A 22,397-nucleotide genomic window follows, 5' to 3' on the forward strand; every position below is an offset into this window, starting at 1 on the left:
GCATATGACACGGTTCATAGATGCTTTTGGAAGTTCTTACGAATATTTGGTGTGGTATGAAAGCTACTAGAAGCACTGTGAAGTTTCTTTCATTGGTGTAAGGCTTGTCTACAGGAAAGAAGAGAGGGAAGTGAATAGTTCCAAGGGAAGGTCAGTCTGCAGCAGGGGTGTGTGATGTCACCATGGTTGTTCAATATATTTGTGGATGCTGTTGTGAGGTAAGTGCAAGAGTCTTGGAGAGAGGGGTGAGTATGCAGTCTGTGGGGGATAAGAAGGCCAGAGAAGTAGGTCAGTAGTTATTTGCTAATGATACAGTACTGGTGGCAGGTTCAAATGAGAAACTGCAGAAGTTGGTGACTGAGTAAATGTGAATAAAAGCAAGGTTATTAAGTTTAGCAGGGATGAGACAGGATAGTTAGGGTGTGAGTTTGAATATAGAAAACTTGGTAGAAATGAAGTGCTTTAGATACCCTGGAGTGGACATGGCAGGGAATGGAACTAAGGAAGCAGAAGTGAGTCATGGGGTGGGTGAGGGGATCAAGGTTCTGGGAGTGCTGAAGAATGTTTAGAAAGAGAGAACATTGTCTGGGATGGCAAAATGGGTGTTTGAAGGAATGATAGTGTGAACAGTATTATATGGGTGTGAGGCATTGGCTGTGCAGAGGAGTGTGGATTTGTTAGAAATTAAATGTTTGAAGACAGTATATGATGTAAGTGGTTTGATAGAGTAAGTAATGAAAGGACAAGAGAGATGTATGGTAATAAAAAGAGTGTGGTTGAGAAAGCTGAAGAGGGCCTGCTGAAGTGGTTGACATACGGAGAGAATGAGTGATGAAAATTTGACAAGAGGATATATGCGTCAGAAGTGGGGGGAACAAGGAGAACGGGGAGATCACATCATGGCCCGAATATGCGTGCATGGGATAGAGTGAATTGGAACGATGTGATACACTGGGGTTGATATTCTGTCAATGGACTGAACCAGAATGTGTGAAGTGTCCAGGCAAACCATGGAAAGGTCTGTGGGGCCTGGTTATGGATAGGGAACAGTGGCTTTGATGAATTACACATGACAGCTTGAGAATGGATGTGAGCAGTTGCAGCCTTTCTTCGATTGTTCCTGATGCTAACTTGATAATGCGGGAAATGGCGATCAAGTATGAAATAATCTGTAATATAATCTAGAAGTTATTGAATTCTTCCTGCCCATGGATATACCTTGAGTGAAAAGTCACATTTTATGAGATTTTACCATTGGGGTAAAGTCTTATCTAAGAACTAATTACCCTAAAGGAGTGTACAATTCCTTTCTACTGGAAATAACACAGTCTTGGGCAGTAGGAGCCTTTGGAAAGGTTATGAATAACCATGACTCATTTAGAGGAATTGGTCTTGGGGTGACTATGATGTTTAAACTAAATATCAACAAGTTGATACAAATAATATGTATTCCAGGGAGGTCCAAGTGCCCGTTCTTGCCATAAGATGTGTTTAGATCCTGAGCGCCGTCAGATTTTTACTCTTGGTCGTTACCTAGACTCTGCCTTACGTGTTCCTGAGAACCTCAAAGTAAGTGTGGTATCTTATTTTCTGCAGCATGAATGACAGAATTGATCTGAGTTAAGTGGTGCCATTTTTACTGATTAGCTAGTTGGGAGGAGTAACTTTCAAACCATTTCTGTATATCATTGTAGACTAAGAATCAGATTTATCAGATTTGAAAAGTTTATTCTCAAGAGAAAAAGGACCCCATCTACAGTTTGGTGAGGTTTCTGTATTACACTGTACTCAGTAGGGCCCCAAGAGAGTAGATTTTTGTATTTGAATAACCTTTCTTAATTTGGAAACTACTTATAAGCAACAGGTTTCCCATAATATTTTGCTAATGTAAACAAGGTTTTTATTGTGAATTTGTGATTACCTCTTTGTATATAAGCACAGAGAATTTGGCATTGATGAAGTCTCATTACTTAAGTTTCATTTTGATATCATGCACTTTGTATATTTATATATGTAGATTGAGGTGTCTAAATGTGTGTGGATGTAACCAAGATGAGAAAATAGGAGAGATAGATAGTATGTTTGAGGAAAGGATCCTGGATGATTCGGCTCTGAGTGAAATGAAGCTCAAGGGTAAAGGGGAAGAGTGGTTTGGGAATGTCTTGGGATTAAAGTCAGGGGTTGGTGAGAGGACAAGAGCAGAGAAAGGAGTAGCACTACTCCTGAAGCAGGAGTTATGGGAGTATGTGATAGAGTGTAAGAAAGTAAACCCTAGATTGGTGTGGGTAAAACTGAAAGTGGATGGAGAGAGATGGGTGATTATTGGTGCATATGCACCTGGTTATGAGAAGAAAGATCATGAGAGGCAAGTGTTTTGGGAGCAGCAGAGTGGGTGTGTTAGCAGCTTTGATGGACAAGGCCAGGGTATAGTGATGGTGATTTGAATGCAAAGGTGAGTGATGTGGCAGTTGAAGGTATAATTGGTGTTCATGGGGTGTTCAGTGTTGTAAATGGAAATGGTGAAGAGCTTGTAGATTAATGTGCTGAAAAAGGACTGGTGATTGGGAATACCTGGCTTAAAAAGAGAGATATACATAATTATACATATGTAAGTAGGAGAGATGGCCAGAGCATTGTTGGATTACGTGTTAATTGACAGGCGTGTGAAAGAGAGACTTTTGGATATTAATGTGCTTAGAGGGGCAAATGGAGGGATGTGTGATCATGATCTTGTGGAGGCAAAGGTGAATATATGTAGAGGTTTTCAGGAAAGTAGAGAGAATGTTGGGTTGAAGAGAGTGGTGAGAGTAAGTGAGCTTGGAAAGGAGACTTGTGTGAGGAAGTACTAGGAGAGATTGAGCGCAGAATGGAAAAAGGTGAGAGGAAATGATGTAAGGGGAATGGGGGAGGAATGGGATGTATATAGGGAAGCAGTGACAGCTTGTGCAAAAGATGCTTTTGGCATGAGAAAGGTGGGAGGTAGGAAGATTAGAAAGGGTAGTGAGTGGTGGGATGAAGGAGTAAGACTGTTAGTGAAAGAGAAGAGAGAGGCATTTGGATGATTTTTGCAGGGAAATAGTGCAAATGACTGGGAGATGTATAAAAGAAAGAGGCAAGAGGTCAAGAGAAAGGTGCAAGAGGTGAAAAAGAGGGCAAATGAGAGTTGGGGTGAGTGAGTATCGTTAAATTTTAGGGAGAATGAAAATATGTTTTGGAAGGAGGTAAATAAAGTGCGTAAGAGAAGAGAACAAATGGGAACGTCGGTGAAGGGGGCAAATGGGGAGGTAATAACAAGTACTGGTGAAGTGAGAGGGAGATGGAATGAGGATTTTGAAGGTTTGTTGAATGTGTTTGACGATAGAGTAGCAGATATAGTGTGTTTTGGTCGAGGTGTTGTGCGAAGTGAGAGAATCAGGTAGAATGATTTGGTAAACAGAGAAGAGGTAGCGAAAGCTTTGCGGAAGATGAAAGCCGGCAAGGTGGCAGGTTTGGATGGTATTGCTGTGGAGTTTATTAAAAAAGGAGGTGACTGTTTTGTTGACTAGTTGGTGAGGATATTCAGTGTTTGAATAGTTCATGGTGAAGTGCCTGAGGGTTGGCAGAATGCTTGCATAGTGCCGTTGTACAAAGGCAAAGGGGACAAAGGTGAGTTTTCAAATTACAGAGGTATAAGTTTGTTGAGTATTCTTGGGAAATCATATGGGAGGGTATAGATTGAGAGGGTGAAGGCATGTACAGAGCATCAGATTGGGCAAGGGCAGTATGGTTTCAGAAGTGGTAGAGGATGTATGGATCAGGGGTTTGCTTTGAACAATGTATGTGAGAAATACTTAGAAAAACATGGATTTTTATGTAGCATTTATGGATCTAGAGAAGGCATATGTTACAGTTGATAGAGATGCTCTGTAGAAGGTATTAAGAGTATATGGTGTGGGAATTAAGTTGCTAGAAGCAGTGAAAAGTTTTTATCGAGGATGTGAGGCATGTGTACGAGGAGGAAGAGAGGAAAGTGATTTGTTCCCAGTGAATCTCGGTTTGGGGCAAGGATGTGCGATGTCTCCATGGTTGTTTAATTTGTTTATGGATGGGGTTTGTTAGGGAGGTGAATGCAAGAGTTTTGGAGAGAGGGGCAAGTATGCAGTCTGTTGTAGATGAGAGGGCTTAGGAAGTGAGTCAGTTGTTGTTCGCTGATGATACATCGCTGGTGGCTATTAGGTTATTGGGTTCAGTAGTGTTGAGGGACAAGTAAATTGAGAGGTTAGTTTGAATGGAGAAAAACTGGAGGAAGTGAAGTGTCTTAGATATCTGGGAGTGGATTTAGCAGCGGATGGAACCATGGAAGCGGAAGTGAGTCACAGGATGGGGGAAGGGGCGAACGTTCTGGGAGCGTTGAAGAATGTGTGGAAGGTGAGAATGTTATCTCGGAGAGCAAAAATGGGTATGTTTGAAGGAAAAGTGGTACCAACAATGTTATATGTTTGTGAGGCATGGGCTATAGATAGGGTTGTGTGGAGGAGGGTGGATGTGTTGGAAATGAGATGTTTGAGGACAATATGTGGTGTGAGGTGGTTTGATCGAGTAAGTAATGAAAGGGTGAGAGAGGTGTGTGATGATTAAAAGAGTGTGGTCGAGAGAGCAGAAGAGGGTGAATTGAAATGGTTTAGTCACATGGAGAGAATGAATGAGGAAAGATTGACAAAGAGGATATATGTGTCAGAGGTGGAGGGAACAGGGAGAAATGGGAGACCAAATTGGAGGTGGAAGGATGGAGTGAAAAAGATTTTGAGCGATTGGGGCCTGAACATGTAGGCGGGTGAAAGGCGTACAAGGAATAGAGTGAATTGGAACGATGTGGTATGTTGGGGTTGATGTGCTGTCATTGGATTGAACCAGGGCATGTGAAGCGTCTGGGGTAAACCTTGGAAAGTTTTGTGGAGCCTGGATGTCGAAAGGGAGCTGTGCTTTCGGTGCATTACACATGACAGCTAGAGACTGAGTGTGAATGATTACGGACTTTTGTCCTTTCCTAGTGCTACCTTGCGGGGGGAAGGGGGATGCTATTTCATGTGTGGCAGGGTGGCAATGGGAATGAATAAAGGCAGCAAGTATGAATTATGTACATGTGTGTATTATATGTATATGTCTGTTTATGTATATATATGTATACGTTAAAATGTATAGGTATGTATATGTGCATTTGTGGATGTGTATGTTTATACATGTGTATGTGGATGTGTATGTTTATACATGTGTATGTGGATGTGTATGTTTATACATGTGTATGTGGATGGGTTGGGCCATTCTTTCATCTGTTTCCTTGCGCTACCTCGCTAACGCGGGAGACTGTGACAAAGTGTAATAAAGATTACAGTCAAAGTCTCATAACTTTACATTTATTCTTCATCCACTATTGTATTACTATAGAAGAACTTAATTTACTTTCTGACCTATTTTTTTACTTGGTGTGTCATTTTCATTTTCATTCAGAGTTGAAAATTTTTATGTCTATCTTCCTATCTGTCAGTATCTCTGGTACCTGTTCCCTTCAGGAACTCTCTCAAGGGGGTGGCAACAGCAAAAGAGCCTGCATAACTGGTGAACTCTATTGCTGCTTTTTAGCCTTTAATGCATCACCCTTAAGAGGCTAATGGGAAAGGTCAACTGTAGCACAGTATTTTTAGAGGCTCCTACTTAGAGTGTCTGCTGACTGCTTCTGCCTGAAATGCCTACAAAAGGTTCCAACCCATCAGCTTTGCCTAATGCTCCCAGCCAATATTCTTACTTCTTCTACCTAATGCTCTTGTCTAATGTTCCTACCAGCTACTCCTATCTATTCCTCCTACCATTTTGCCAAAAGATAAGGCTTGTGTATAGCACACTATAGGAAAAATCAAGAGTTATGTAGAATGAGTTGTGAGAGTTAAGTAGTCTGAAGAATTATATGTGAGATGGAGAGACTTTATGTTTGTGGACAGAATGCCAGTGGTCCTGGTGTGGGATAGGCAGAAAGTAAAGATAGCCAACTGGGTCAGAGGAGTGTAACTTGACAACCATTAGAATGCAGGCTCACTATGCAGCTGTCACTAGCCCTCCTAGTAAAACAAGTGTGTAGAACCTGTAATATACCTCTTTGGTCGATGGCTGCACACCAACTACTCCAACCTACCAGTTGTCATGTTTTCCCTTCTTTATTTTGCTTCCACTTTGGGCAGAATCTGAGATACTAACTTATCCTAGTATATTAGTCGTATTTCAGGTACCATTTTTTATAACCTTATTAGACCACTTTCATTTGATCTATATGTTTTGTCAAGTGGGGTGACCAAATTTTAGATGCTGTCGTTGGAATGAATTAGGACATGTGAAACTATAGAAAGGTCTGTGGGGCATGGATGTGGATAGGAAGCTGTGGTTTGGTGCATTGCATATGACAGCTTGTGTATGTATGTGAGCACATGTGGCATTTCTTATGTTTCCTGTTGCTACCTCGCTGATGCAACGGGTGGCGATGCTGTTTCCTGTGGGGCAGGGTGGCGCTTGGAATGCATGAGGGCAAGCAAGTATGAATGAACATGTGTATAAATGCATATGTATGTGTATATATATTATTATTACTATTTTTTTTTTTTTTTTTGCTTTGTCGCTGTCTCCCGCGTTTGCGAGGTAGCGCAAGGAAACAGACGAAAGAAATGGCCCAACCCACCCCCATACACGTGTATATACATACGTCCACACATGCAAATATACATACCTACACAGCTTTCCATGGTTTACCCCAGACGCTTCACATGCCCTGATTCAATCCACTGACAGCACGTCAACCCCGGTATACCACATCGCTCCAATTCACTCTATTCCTTGCCCTCCTTTCACCCTCCTGCATGTTCAGGCCCCGATCACACAAAATCTTTTTCACTCCATCTTTCCACCTCCAATTTGGTCTCCCTCTTCTCCTCGTTCCCTCCACCTCCGACACATATATCCTCTTGGTCAATCTATCCTCACTCATTCTCTCCATGTGCCCAAACCATTTCAAAACACCCTCTTCTGCTCTCTCAACCATGCTCTTTTCATTTCCACACATCTCTCTTACCCTTACGTTACTTACTCGATCAAACCACCTCACACCACACACTGTCCCCAAACATCTCATTTCCAGCACATCCATCCTCCTGCGCACAACTCTATCCATAGCCCACGCCTCGCAACCATACAACATTGTTGGAACCACTATTCCTTCAAACATACCCATATTACTATTATTATTATCATTACTATTATTAATATTATCATCATTACTATTATTATTATTATTATTATTATTATTATTATTATTATTATTATTATTGGGAGCGGGAGGCTGGAAATCCTCCCCTTCCATTTTTGATTTTCCAAAAGAAAGAACAAAGTGGGCCAAATGAGGACATTCCCTCTAAGACACAGTCATCTGTTTGTAATGCTACCTCGCTAATGTGGGAAATGGCAAATATGTATGGAGAAAAGTTAGTTATTATTATTATTTCATTAATTTATTTATTACACTTTGTCGCTGTCTCCCGCGTTAGCGAGTTAGCGCAGGGAAACAGATGAAAAAATGGCCCAACCCACCCCCATACACATGTATATACATACATGTCCACACACGCACATATACATACCTATACATCTCCATGTATACATATATATACACACTCAGACATATACATATATACACATGTACATAATTCATACTGTCTGCCCTTATTCATTCCCGTCGCCAACCCGCCACACATGAAGCGACAGCCCCCCTCCCCCACATGTGTGTGAGGTAGCGCTAGGAAAAGACAACAAAGGCCACATTCGTTCACACTCCGTCTCTAGCTGTCATGTATAATGCACTGAAACCACAGCTCCCTTTCCACATCCAGGCCCCATAAAACTTTCCATGGTTTATCCCAGACACTTCACATGCCCTGGTTCAATCCATTGAGAGCATGTCGACCCTGGTATACCACATCGTTCCAATTCAGTCTATTCCTTGCACGCCTTTCACCCCCCTGCATGTCCAGGCCCCAATAGCTCAAAATCTTTTTCACTCCATCTTTCCATCTCCAATTTGGTCTCCCACTTCTCGTTCCCTCCACCTCAGACACAGATATCCTTTTTGTCGATTTTTCCTCACTCATTCTCTCCATGTGACCAAACCATTTCAAAACACCCTGTTCTGCTCTCTCAACCACACTCTTTTTATTACCACTCATCTCTCTTACCCTTTCATTGTTTTTTTTTTTTTTTTTTTTTTTTTAATACTTTGTCGCTGTCTCCCGCGTTTGCGAGGTAGCGCAAGGAAACAGACGAAAGAAATGGCCCAACCCCCCCCCATACACATGTACATACACACGTCCACACACGCAAATATACATACCTACACAGCTTTCCATGGTTTACCCCAGACGCTTCACATGCCCTGATTCGATCCACTGACAGCACGTCAACCCCTGTATACCACATCGCTCCAATTCACTCTATTCCTTGCCCTCCTTTCACCCTCCTGCATGTTCAGGCCCCGATCACACAAAATCTTTTTCACTCCATCTTTCCACCTCCAATTTGGTCTCCCTCTTCTCCTCGTTCCCTCCACCTCCGACACATATATCCTCTTGGTCAATCTTTCCTCACTCATTCTCTCCATGTGCCCAAACCATTTCAAAACACCCTCTTCTGCTCTCTCAACCACGCTCTTTTTATTTCCACACATCTCTCTTACCCTTACGTTACTTACTCGATCAAACCACCTCACACCACACATTTTCCTCAAACATCTCATTTCCAGCACGTCCATCCTCCTGCGCACAACTCTATCCATAGCCCACGCCTCGCAACCATACAACATTGTTGGAACCACTATTCCTTCAAACATACCCATTTTTGCTTTCTGAGATAATGTTCTCGACTTCCACACATTTTTCAAGGCTCCCAAAATCTTCGCCCCCTCCCCCACCCTATGATCCACTTCCGCTTCCATGGTTCCATCCGCTGACAGATCCACTCCCAGATATCTAAAACACTTCACTTCCTCCAGTTTTTCTCCATTCAAACTCACCTCCCAATTGACTTGACCCTCAACCATACTGTACCTAATAACCTTGCTCTTATTCACATTTACTCTTAACTTTCTTCTTCCACACACTTTACCAAACTCAGTCACCAGCTTCTGCAGTTTCTCACATGAATCAGCCACCAGCGCTGTATCATCAGCGAACAACAACTGACTCACTTCCCAAGCTCTCTCATCCCCAACAGACTTCATACTTGCCCCTCTTTCCAGGACTCTTGCATTTACCTCCCTAACAACCCCATACACATGTATATACATACGTCCACACACGCAAATATACACACCTACACAGCTTTCCATGGATTACCCCAGACGCTTCACATGCCTTGATTCAATCCACTGACAGCACGTCAACCCCGGTATACCACATCGCTCCAATTCACTCTATTCCTTGCCCTCCTTTCACCCTCCTGCATGTTCAGGCCCCGATCACACAAAATCTTTTTCACTCCATCTTTCCACCTCCAATTTGGTCTCCCTCTTCTCCTCGTTCCCTCCACCTCTGACACATATATCCTCTTGGTCAATCTTTCCTCACTCATTCTCTCCATGTGCCCAAACCACTTCAAAACACCCTCTTCTGCTCTCTCAACCACGCTGTTTTTATTTCCACACATCTCTCTTACCCTTACGTTACTCACTCGATCAAACCACCTCACACCACACATTGTCCTCAAACATCTCCTTTCCAGCACATCCATCCTCCTGCGCACAACTCTATCCATAGTCCACGCCTCGCAACCATACAACATTGTTGGAACCACTATTCCTTCAAACATACCCATACTATTGTTATTATTATTGATATTACACATGACAACTAGAGACTGAGTGTGAACGAATGTGGCCTTTGTTGTCTTTTCCTAGCGCTACCTCGTCCATGCGTGGGGGGGAGGGGGGTGCCATTTCATGTGTGGTGGGGTTGCGATCGGAATGGATGAAGGCAGCAAATATGAATATGTACATGTGTATATATGTATGTGTCTGTGTATATGTATGTATATGTTGAAATGTATAGGTATGTATATGTGCGTGTGTGGGCATTTATGTATATACATATGTATGTGGGTGGGTTGGGCCATTCTTTCGTCTACTACCTCGATAATGCAGGAGACACCGACTAAGTATAATAAACAAATGAATTTATTTATTTATTTATTTATTGTCCTTTGTCGCAATCTCCTGCGTTAGCGAGAGAATAGATGAATAAATAGATAAATAATATTCATTTATTTATTTATTTATTTTGCTTTGTCGCTGTCTCCCGCGTTAGCGAGGTAGCGCAAGGAAACAGACAAAAGAATGACCCAACCCACCCACATACACATGTATATACATACATGTCCACACACGCAAATATACATACCTATACATCTCAACGTATACATATATATATACACACACAGACATATACATATATACACATGTACATAATTCATACTGTCTGCCTTTATTCATAACCATCGCCACCTCGCCACACATAAAGTGACAACCCCTTCCCCCCTCATATGTGCGAGGTAGCGCTAGGAAAAGACAACAAAGGCCCCATTCGTTCACACTCAAGTCTCTAGCTGTCATGTAATAATGCGCCCTGGTCCAATCCATTGACAGCATGTCGACCCTGGTATACCACATCGTTCCAATTCACTCTATTCCTTGCACGCCTTTCACCCTCCTGCATGTTCAGGCCCCGATCACTAAAAATCTTTTTCACTCCATCTTTCCACCTCCAATTTGGTCTACTGCTTCTCCTCGTTCCCTCCACCTCTGACACATATATCCTCTTTGTCAATCTTTCCTCATTTATTCTCTCCATGTGACCAAACCATTTCAAAACACCCTCTTCTGCTATCTCAACCACACTCTTTTTATTACCACACATCTCTTTTACCCTATTATTAATTACTCGATCAAACCACCTCACACCACATATTGTCCTCAAACATCTCATTTTCAGCACATCCACCCTCCTGTGCACAACTCTATCCATAGCCCACACCTCTCAAACATACAACATTGTTGGAACCACTATTCCTTCAAACATACCCATTTCTGCTTTGCGAGATAATGTTCTCGACTTCCACACATTCTTCAAGGCTCCCAGAACTTTCGCCCCCTCCCCCACCCAATGATTCACTTCCGCTTCCATGGTTCCATCTGCTGCCAAATCTACTCCCAGATATCTAAAACACTTCACTTCCTCCAGTTTTTCTCCATTCAAACTTACCTCCCACTTGACTTGACCCTCAACCCTACTGTACCTAATAACCTTGCTCTTATTCACATTTACTCTTATTTTTCTTCTTTCACACACTTTACCAAACTCAGTCACCAGCTTCTGCAGTTTCTGACATGAATCAGCCACCAGTGCTGTTTTATCAGCAAACAAAAACTGACTCACTTTCCAAGCTCTTTCATCCACAACAGACTGCATACTTACCCCTCTTCCAAAACTCTTGCATTCACCTCCATAACAACCCCATCCACAAAGAAATTAAACAACCATGGAGACATCACACACCCCTGATGCAAACCTACATTCACTGAGAACCAATCATTTTCCTCTCTTCCTACACATACACATGCCTTACATCCTCGATAAAAACTTTTCACTGCTTCTAACAACTTGCCTCCCACACCATATATTCTTAATACCTTCCACAGAGCTTCTCTATCAACTCTATCATATGCCTTCTCCAGATCCATAAATGCTACATACAAATCCATTTGCTTTTCTAAGTATTTCTCACACATTCTTCAAAGCAAACACCTGATCCACACATCCTCTACCACTTCTGAAACCACACTGCTCTTCCCCAATTTGATTCTCTGTACATGCCTTCACCCTCTCAATCAATACCCTCCATGTAATTTACCAGGAATACTCAAGAAACTTATACTTCTGTAATTTGAGCACTCACCTTTGTCCCGTTTACCTTTGTACAAGGGCACTATGCAAGCGTTCCACCAATCCTCAGGCACCTCACCATGAATCATACATATATTAAATAACCTTACCAACCAGTCAACAATACAGTCACCCCCTTTTTCAATAAATTCCACTGCTATACCATCCAAACTCACTGCCTTGCCGGCTTTCATCATCCGCAAAGCTTTTACTACCTTTTCTCTGTTTACCAAATCATTCTCCCTAACCCTCTCACTTTGCACACCACCTCGACCAAAACACCCCACATCTGCCACTCTATCATCAAACACGTTCAACAAACCTTCAAAATACTCACTCCACCTCCTTCTCACATCACCACTACTTGTTATCACCTCCCCATTAGCCCCCTTCACCGGAGTTCCCATTTGCTCTCTTGTCTTACGCACTTTATTTACCTCCTTCCAAAACATCTTTTTACTCTCCCTAAAATTTAATGATACTCTCTCACCCCAACTCTCATTTGCCCTCTTTTTCACCTCTTGCACCTTTCTCTTGACCTCCTGCCTCTTTCTTTTATACCTCTCCCACTCATTCGCATTTTTCCCTGGAAAAATCGTTCAAATGCCTCTCTCTTCTCTTTCACTAATAAACTTACTTCTTCATCCCACCACTCACTGCCTTTTCTAATCAACCTACCTCCCACGCTTCTCATGCCACAAGCATCTTTTGTGCAAGCCATCAATGCTTCCCTAAATACATCCCATTCCTCCCCCACTCCCCTTACCTCCTTTGTTCTCACCTTTTTCTATTCTGTACTCATTCTCTCCTGGTACTTCCTCACACAAGTCTCCTTCCCAAGCTCACTTACTCTCACCACTCTTTTCACCCCAACATTCTCTCTTCTTTTCTGAAAACCCACACAAATCTTCACCTTTGCTTCCACAAGATAATGATCAGACATCCCTCCAGTTGCACCTCTCAGCACATTAACATCCAAAAGTCTCTCTTTCGTGCGTCTATCAATTAACACGTAATCCAATAACGCTCTCTGGCCATCTCTCCTACTTACATATGTATACTTATGTATATCTCGCTTTTTAAACCAGGTATTCCCAATCACCAGTCCTTTTTCAGCGCATAAATCTACAAGCTCTTCACCATTTCCATTTACAACACTGAACACTCCATGTATACCAATTATTCCCTGAACTGCCACATTACTCACCTTTGCAAATATACATACCTATATATCTCAACGTATATATATATATATATATATATATATATATATATATATATATATATATATATATATATTATCCCTGGGGATAGGGGAGAAAGAATACTTCCCACATATTCCCTGCGTGTCGTAGAAGGCGACTAAAAGGGAAGGGAGCGGGGGGCTGGAAATCCTCCCCTCTCAATTTTTTTTTTTCTTTTTTTTTTTTTTTTTTTTCCAAAAGAAGGAACAGAGAAGGGGGCCAGGTGAGGATATTCCCTCAATGGCCCAGTTCTCTGTTCTTAACGCTACCTCGCTAACGCGGGAAATGGCGAATAGTTTGAAAAAAAAAAAAAAAAATATATATATATATATATATATATATATATATATATATATATATATATATATATATATATATATATTTATATATATATACACACGTACATAATTCATACTGTCTGCCTTTATTCATTCCCATTGCCACCCCGCCTCACATAAAATAACAACCCCCTCCCCTTCATGTGCGTGAGGTAGCGCTAGGAAAATACAACAAAGGCCACATTCGTTCACATTTTTCTCTGGCTGTCATGTAATAATGCACCAAAACCACAGCTCCCTTTCCACAACCAGGCCCCAGAGAACTTTCCATGGTTTACCCCAGACGCTTCACATGCCCTGGTTCAATCCATTGACAGCACGTTGACCCCGTTATACCACATCATTCCAATTCACTCTATTCCTTGCACGCCTTTCACCCTCTTGCATGTTCAGGCCCTGATTACTCAAAATCTTTTTCACTCCATCTTTCCACCTCCAGAATGGTCTCCCACTTCTTGTTCCCTCCACCTCTGACACATATATCTTCTTGGTCAATCTTTCCTCACTCATTCTCTCCATGTGACCAAATCATTTCAAAACACCCTCTTCTGCTCTCTCAACCACACTCTTTTTATTACCACACATCTCTCTTAGTCTATCATTACTTACTCAATCAAACCACATCACACCACATACTGTCCTCAAACATCTCATTTCCAGCACATCCACCCTCCTGCGCACAACTCTATCCATAGCCCACGCCTCGCAACCATATAACATTGTTGGAACCACTATTCCTTCAAACATACCCATATTTGCTTTCCAAGATAATTTTCTCGTCTTCCACACATTCTTCAGCGCTCCCAGAACTTTCACCCCCTCCCCACCCTATGTTTCACATCCGCTTCCATGGTTCCATCTGCTGCCAAATCCACTCCCAGATATCTAAAGCACTTCACTTCCTCCAGGTTTTCTCTATTCAAACTTACCTCCCAATTGACTTGTCCCTCAACCCTACTGTATCTAATAACCTTGCTCTTATTCACATTTACTCTCAGCTTTCTTCTTTCACACACTTTAACAAACTTAGCCACCAGCTTCTGCAGTTTCTCACACAAATCAGCCACCAGCTTCTGCAGTTTCTCACACAAATCAGCCACCAGTGCTGTATCATCAGCGAACAACAACTGACTTCCCAAGCTCTCTCATCCACAACAGACTGCATACTTGCCCCTCTTTTCAAAACTCTTGCATTCACCTCCCTGACAACCCCATCCATAAACAGATTAAAGAACCATGGAGACATCACACACCCCTGCCGCAAACGTACAATCACTGAGAACCAATCACTTTCCTTTCTTCCTACACGCACACATGCCTTACATCCTCGATAAAAACTTTTCACTGCTTCTAACTACGTGCCTCCCACACCATATATTCTTAATACCTTCCACAGAGCATCTCTATCAACTCTATCATATGCCTTCTCCAGATCCATAAATGCTACATACAATTCCATTTGCTTTTCTAAGTATTTCTCACACACATTCTTCAAAGCAAACACCTGATCCACACATCCTCTACCACTTCTGAAACCACACTGCTCTTCCTCAATCTGATGCTCTGTACATGCCTTCATCCTCTCAATTAATACCCTCCCATATAATTTACCAGGAATACTCAACAAACGTATACCTCTGTAATTTGAGCACTCACTCTTATCCCCTTTGCCTTTGTTCAATGGCACTATGCAAGCATTCCGCCAATCCTCAGGCACCTCTCCATGAGACATACATACATTAGATAATTTTACCAACTAGTGAACAGTACAGTCATCCCCTTTTTTAATAAATTCCACTGCAATACCATCCAAACCCGCTGCCTTGCCGGCTTTCATCTTCCGCAAAGCTTTTACTACCTTTTCTCTGTTTACCAAATCATTTTCCCTAACCCTTTCACTTTGCACACCACCTCGACCAAAACACCCTACATCTGCCACTCTATCATCAAACACATTCAACAAACCTTGAAAATACTCACTCTATCTCCTTCTCACATCACCACTACTTGTTATCACCTCCCCATTAGCCCCCTTCACTGAAGTTCCCATTTGTTCCCTTGTCTTACGCACTTTATATACCTCCCTCCAAAACATCTTATTATTCTCCCTAAAATTTAATGATACTCTCTCACCCCAACTCTCATTCCATCTTTTTCACCTCTTGCACCTTTTTCTTGACCTCCTGCCTCTTTCTTTTGTACATCTCCCAGTCATTTGCTTTATTTCCTTGCAAAAATTGTCCAAATGCCTCTCTCCTCTCTTTCACTAATAATCTTACTTCTTTATTCCACCACTCACTAACTATCTAATCTGCCTACCTTCCATGCTTCTCATGCCACAATCATCTTTTGTGCAAGCCATCACTGCTTCCCTAAATACATCCCATTCCTCCCCCCTCCCCTTACCTCCTTTGTTCTCACCTTTTTCCATTCTGTACTCAGTTTCTCCTGGCACTTCCTCACACAAGTCTCCTTCCCAAGCTCACTTACTCTCACCACTCTCTTCACACCAACATTCTCTCTTCTTTTGTGAAAACCTCTACAAATCTTTACCTTTGCATCCACAAGATATTGATCAGTCACTCCTCAAGTTGCACCTCTCAGTACATTAACATCCAAAAGTCTCTCACGCACCTATCAATTAACACGTAATCCAATAACTCTCTCTGGCCATCTCTCCTACTTACATACGATACTTATGTATATCTCTCTTTTTAAAGCAGGTATTCCCAATCACCAGTCCTTTTTCAGCACATAATTCTACTAGCTCTTCACCATTTCCATTTACAACACTAAGCACCCCATGTATACCAATTATTCCCTCAACTGCCACATTACTCACCTTTGCATTCAAATCACCCATCACTATAACCCGGTCTCGTGCATCAAAACCACTAACACCCTCATTCAGCTGCTCCCAAAACACTTGCCTCTCATGATCTTTCTTCTCATGCCCAGGTGCATATGGATGGAGAGAGATGGGTGATTACCCATCTCTCTCCATCCACTTTCCGTTTTACCCATATCAATCTAGAGTTTACTTTTTTGCACTCTCTAACATACTCCCACCACTCCTGTTTCAGGAGTAAGGCTACTCCTTCCCTTGCTCTTGTCCTCTCACTAACCCCTGACTTTTTGAAATGGTTTGGTCACATGGAGAGAATGAGTGAGGAAAATTTGACCAAGAGGGTATATATTTCAGAGGTGGAGGGAATGAGAAGTGGGAGACCAAATTGGAGCTGGAAAGATGGAGTAAAAAAGATTTTGGATGATTGGGGCCTGAACATGCAGGAGGGTGAAATGCATGCAAGGATTAGAGTGAATTGGATTGATGTGGTATACTGGGGTCGACGTGCTGTCAGTGGATTTAACTAGTGCGTGTGAAGCGTCTGGGGTAAACCATGGAAAGTTCTGTTGGGCCTGGATGTGGAAAGGAAGCTGTAGTTTCAGTGCACTGTACGTGACAGCTAGAGACTGAGTGTGAACGAATGTGGCCTTTCTTGTCTTTTCCTAGTGCTACCTCACGCACATGCAGGGGGAGGGGGCTGTTATTTCATGTGTGGCGGGGTGGCGATGGGAATGAATAAAGGCCCCGATCACACAAAATCTTTTTAACTCCATCTTTCCACCTCCAATTTGGTCTCCCACTTCTCGTTCCCTCCACCTCCAACACATATATCCTCTTGGTCAATCTTTCCTCACTCATTCTCTCCATGTGCCCAAACCATTTCAAAACACCCTCTTCTGCTCTCTCAACCACGCTCTTTTTATTTCCACACATCTCTCTTACCCTTACATTACTTACTCGATCAAACCACCTCACACCACACATTGTCCTCAAACATCTCATTTCCAGCACATCCACCCTCCTGCGCACAACTCTATTCATAGCCCATGCCTCGCAACCATACAACATTGTTGGAACCACTATTCCTTCAAACATACCCATTTTTGCTTCCTGAGATAATGTTCTCGACTTCCACACATTCTTCAAGGCTCCCAGGATTTTCACCCCCTCCCCCACCCTATGATTCACTTCCGCGTCCATGGTTCCATCCGCTGCCAGATCTACTCCCAGATATCTAAAACACTTTACTTCCTCCAGTTTTTCTTCATTCAAACTTACCTCCGAATTGACTTGACCCTCAACCCTACTGTACCTAATAAACTTGCTCTTATTCACATTTACTCTTAACTTTCTTCTTTCACACACTTTACCAAACTCAGTCACCAGCTTCTGCAGTTTCTCACATGAATCAGCCACCAGCGCTGTATCATCAGCTACCAACAACTGACTCACTTTCCAACCTCTTTCATCCCCAACAGACTGCACACTTGCCCCCCCTCTCTCCAAAAGTCTTGCATTCACCTCCCCAACAACCCCATCCATAAATAAATTAAACAACCATGGAGACATCACACACCCCTGTCGCAAACCGACATTCACTGAGACCCAATCACTTTCCTCTCTTCCTCCTCGTACACATGCCTTACATCATTTGTAAAAACTTTTCACTACATCTAACACCTCCCACACCATATATTCTTAATACCTACCACAGAGCATCACTATCAACTCTATCATATGCCTTCTCCAGATCTACATAAATGCTACATACAAATCCATTTGCTTTTCTAAGTATTTCTCACATACATTCTTCAAAGCAAACACCTTATCCACACATCCTCTACCACTTCTGAAACCACACTACTCTTCCCCAATCTGATGCTCTGTACATGCCTTCACCCTCTCAATCAATACCCTCCCATATAATTTACCAGGAATACTCAACAAACTTATACCTCTGTAATTTGAGCGCTCACCTTTATCCCCTTTGCCTTTGTACAATGGCACTATGGAAGCACTCCCCCAATCCTTAAGCACCTAACTATGAGTCATACATACATTAAATTACCTTGCCAACCAGTCAACAACACAGTCACACCATTTTTTAATAAATCCCACTGCAATCCCATCCAAACCCGCTGCCTTGCCGGCTTTCATCTTCTGCAAAGCTTTTACTATCTCTTCTCTGTTTACCAAATCATTCTCCCTAACCCTCTCACTTTCCAAATACCTCAACCAAAACACCCTATATCTGCCACTCTCTCATCAAACACGTTCAAGAAACCGTTAAAATACTCACTCCATCTCCTTCTCACATCACCAATACTTGTTATCACCTCACCAATTGCCCCTTCACTGATGTTTCCATATATTCCCTTGTATTATGCACTTTGTTTACCTCCTTCCAAACCATCTTTTTATTCTCCCTAAAATTTCATGATACTCTCTCACCTCAGCTCTAATTTGCCCTCTTTTTCACCTCTTGCACCTTTCTCTTGACCTCCTGCCTCTTTCTTTTATACATCTCCCAGTCATTTGCATTATTTCCCTGCAATAATCGTCCAAATGCCTCTCTCTTCTCTTTCACTAATAATCTTACTTCTTCATCCCACCACTCACTACCCTTTCTAATCTGCCTACTTCCCACGCTTCTCAAGCCATATATTCATTTATTAATTTATTTTGCTTTGTCGCTGTCTCCCGGATTAGCAAGGAAGTGCAAGGAAACAGATGGAAGAATGGCCCAACCCACCCACATACACATGTATACATACTAGTCCACACACTCAAATATACGTACATATATATCTCAACATATATATATATATATATATATATATATATATATATATATATATATATATATATATATATATATATCCCTGGGGATAGGGGAGAAAGAATACTTACCACGTATTCCCTGCGTGTCGTAGAAGGCGACTAAAAGGGGAGGGAGCGGGGGGGCTGGAAATCCTCCCCTCTCGTTTTTTTTTAATTTTCCAAAAGAAGGAACAGAGAATTGGGCCAGGTGAGGGTATTCCCTCAAGGCCCAGTCCTCTGTTCTTAACGCCACCTCGCTAATGCGGGAAATGGCGAATAGTTTGAAAGAAAGATATATATATATATATATATATTTTTTTTTTTTCTTTTTCTTGCTTTATCGCTGTCTTCCGCGTTTGCGAGGTAGCGCAAGGAAACAGACGAAAGAAATGGCCCAACCCACCCCCATACACATGTATATACATACGTCCACACACGCAAATATACATACCTACACAGCTTTCCATGGTTTACCCCAGACGTTTCACATGCCCTGATTCAATCCACTGACAGCACGTCAACCCCGGTATACCACATCGATCCAATTCACTCTATTCCTTGCCCTCCTTTCACCCTCCTGCATGTTCAGGCCCTGATCACACAAAATCTTTTTCACTCCATCTTTCCACCTCCAATTTGGTCTCCCACTTCTACTCGTTCCCTCCACCTCTGACACATATATCCTCTTGGTCAATCTTTCCTCACTCATTCTCTCCATGTGCCCAAACCATTTCAAAACACCCTCTTCTGCTCTCTCAACCACGCTCTTTTTATTTCCACACATCTCTCTTACCCTTACGTTACTTACTCAATCAAACCACCTCACACCACACATTGTCCTCAGACATCTCATTTCCAGCACATCCACCCTCCTGCGCACAACTCTATCCATAGCCCACGCCTCGCAACCATACAACATTGTTGGAACCACCATTCCTTCAAACATACCCATTTTTGCTTTCCGAGATAATGTTCTCGACCTCCACACATTCTTCAAGGCTCCCAGGATTTTCGCCCCCTCCCCCACCCTATGATCCACTTCTGCTTCCATGGTTCCATCTGCTGCCAGATCCACTCCCAGATATCTAAAACACTTTACTTCCTCCAGTTTTTCTCCATTCAAACTTACCTCCGAATTGACTTGACCCTCAACCCTACTGTACCTAATTACCTAGCTCTTATTCACATTTACTCTTAACTTTCTTCTTTCACACACTTTACCAAACTCAGTCACCAGCTTCTGCAGTTTCTCACATGAATCAGCCACCAGCGCTGTATCATCAGCGAACAACAACTGACTCACTTCCCAAGCTCTCTCATCCCCAACTGACTTCATACTTGCCCCTCTTTCCAAAACTCTTGCATACACGTCCCTAACAACCCCATATATATATATATATATATATATATATATATATATATGTATATATATATATATATATATATATATATATATATATATATATATATATATATATATATATATATTTTTTTTTATATATGTATATATATATATATATATATATATCTTTCAAACTATTTGCCATTTCCCGCATTAGCGAGGTAGCGTTAAGAACAGAGGACTGGGCCTTTGAGGGAATATCCTGACCTGGCCCCCTTCTCTGTCCCTTCTTTTGGAAAAAGAAAAAAAAAAGTAAAAAGAAACGAGAGGGGAGGATTTCCAGCACCCTGCTCCCTCCCCTTTTAGTCGCCTTCTACGACACGCAGGGAATACGTGGGAAGTATTTTTTCTCCCCTATCCCCAGGGATAATACTATATATATATATATATATATATATATTTCTTTTCTTTCAATCTATTTGCCATTTCCAGCGTTAGCGAGGTAGCATTAAGAACAGAGGACTGGGCCTTTGAGGGAATATCCTCACCTGTCCCCCTTCTCTGTTCCTTCTTTTGGAAAATTAAAAAAAAAAAAGAGAGGGGAGGATTTCCAGCCCCTTGCTCCCTCCCCTTTTAGTCGCCTTCTACGACACGCAGGGAATACGTGGGAAGTATTCTTTCTCCCCTATCCCCAGTGTGGTTTCAGAAGTGGTAGAGGATGTGTGGATCAGGTGTTTACTTTGAAGAATGTATGTGAGAAATACTTAGAAAAGCAAATGGATTTGTATGTAGCATTTATGGATCTGGAGAAGGCATATGATAGAGTTGATAGAGATGCTGTGTGGAAGGTATTAAGAATATATGGTGTGGGAGGCAAGTTGTTAGAAGCAGTGAAAAGTTTTTATCGAGGATGTAAGGCATGTGTACGTGTAGGAAGAGAGGAAAGTGATTGGTTCTCAGTGAATGTAGGTTTGCGGCAGGGGTGTGTGATGTCTCCATGGTTGTTTAATTTGTTTTTGGATGGGGTTGTTAGGGAGGTGAATGCAAGAGTTTTGGAAAGAGGGGCAAGTATGAAGTCTGTTGGGGATGAGAGAGCTTGGGAAGTGAGTCAGTTGTTGTTCGCTGATGATACAGCGCTGGTGGCTGATTCATGTGAGAAACTGCAGAAGCTGGTGACTGAGTTTGGTAAAGTGTGTGAAAGAAGAAAGTTAAGAGTAAATGTGAATAAGAGCAAGGTTATTAGGTACAGTAGGGTTGAGGGTCAAGTCAATTGGGAGGTGAGTTTGAATGGAGAAAAACTGGAGGAAGTGAAGTGTTTTAGATATCTGGGAGTGGATCTGGCAGCGGATGGAACCATGGAAGCGGAAGTGGATCATAGGGTAGGGGAGGGGGCGAAAATTCTGGGAGCCTTGAAGAATGTGTGGAAGTCGAGAACATTATCTTGGAAAGCAAAAATGGGTATGTTTGAAGGAATAGTGGTTCCAACAATGTTGTATGGTTGCGAGGCGTGGACTATGGATAGAGTTGTGCGCAGGAGGATGGATGTGCTGGAAATGAGATGTTTGAGGACAATGTGTGGTGTGAGGTGGTTTGATTGAGTAAGTAACGTAAGGATAAGAGAGATGTGTGGAAATAAAAAGAGCGTGGTTGAGAGAGCAGAAGAGGGTGTTTTGAAATGGTTTGGTCACATGGAGAGAATGAGTGAGGAAAGATTGACCAAGAGGATATATGTGTCGGAGGTGGAGGGAACGAGGAGAAGAGGCAGACCAAATTGGAGGTTGAAAGATGGAGTGAAAAAGA

At 42.2% G+C, this 22,397-nt stretch overlaps 1 protein-coding gene across 1 annotated transcript in view; it reads left to right on the forward strand.

Annotated features, from left to right (window-relative positions):
• Positions 1 to 22,397, forward strand: part of muskelin (muskelin 1) — a 512,022-nt gene that overhangs the window by 277,213 nt on the left and 212,412 nt on the right. The window contains exon 7 of the mRNA XM_071674329.1: positions 1,456 to 1,569. Within this exon, the coding sequence (XP_071530430.1) occupies positions 1,456 to 1,569 (114 nt within the window). The remainder of the gene's footprint in view (positions 1 to 1,455; positions 1,570 to 22,397) is intronic.

This window comes from Panulirus ornatus, chromosome 19 (assembly GCF_036320965.1).
Source record: "Panulirus ornatus isolate Po-2019 chromosome 19, ASM3632096v1, whole genome shotgun sequence".
Classification (NCBI taxonomy): domain Eukaryota; kingdom Metazoa; phylum Arthropoda; class Malacostraca; order Decapoda; family Palinuridae; genus Panulirus; species Panulirus ornatus.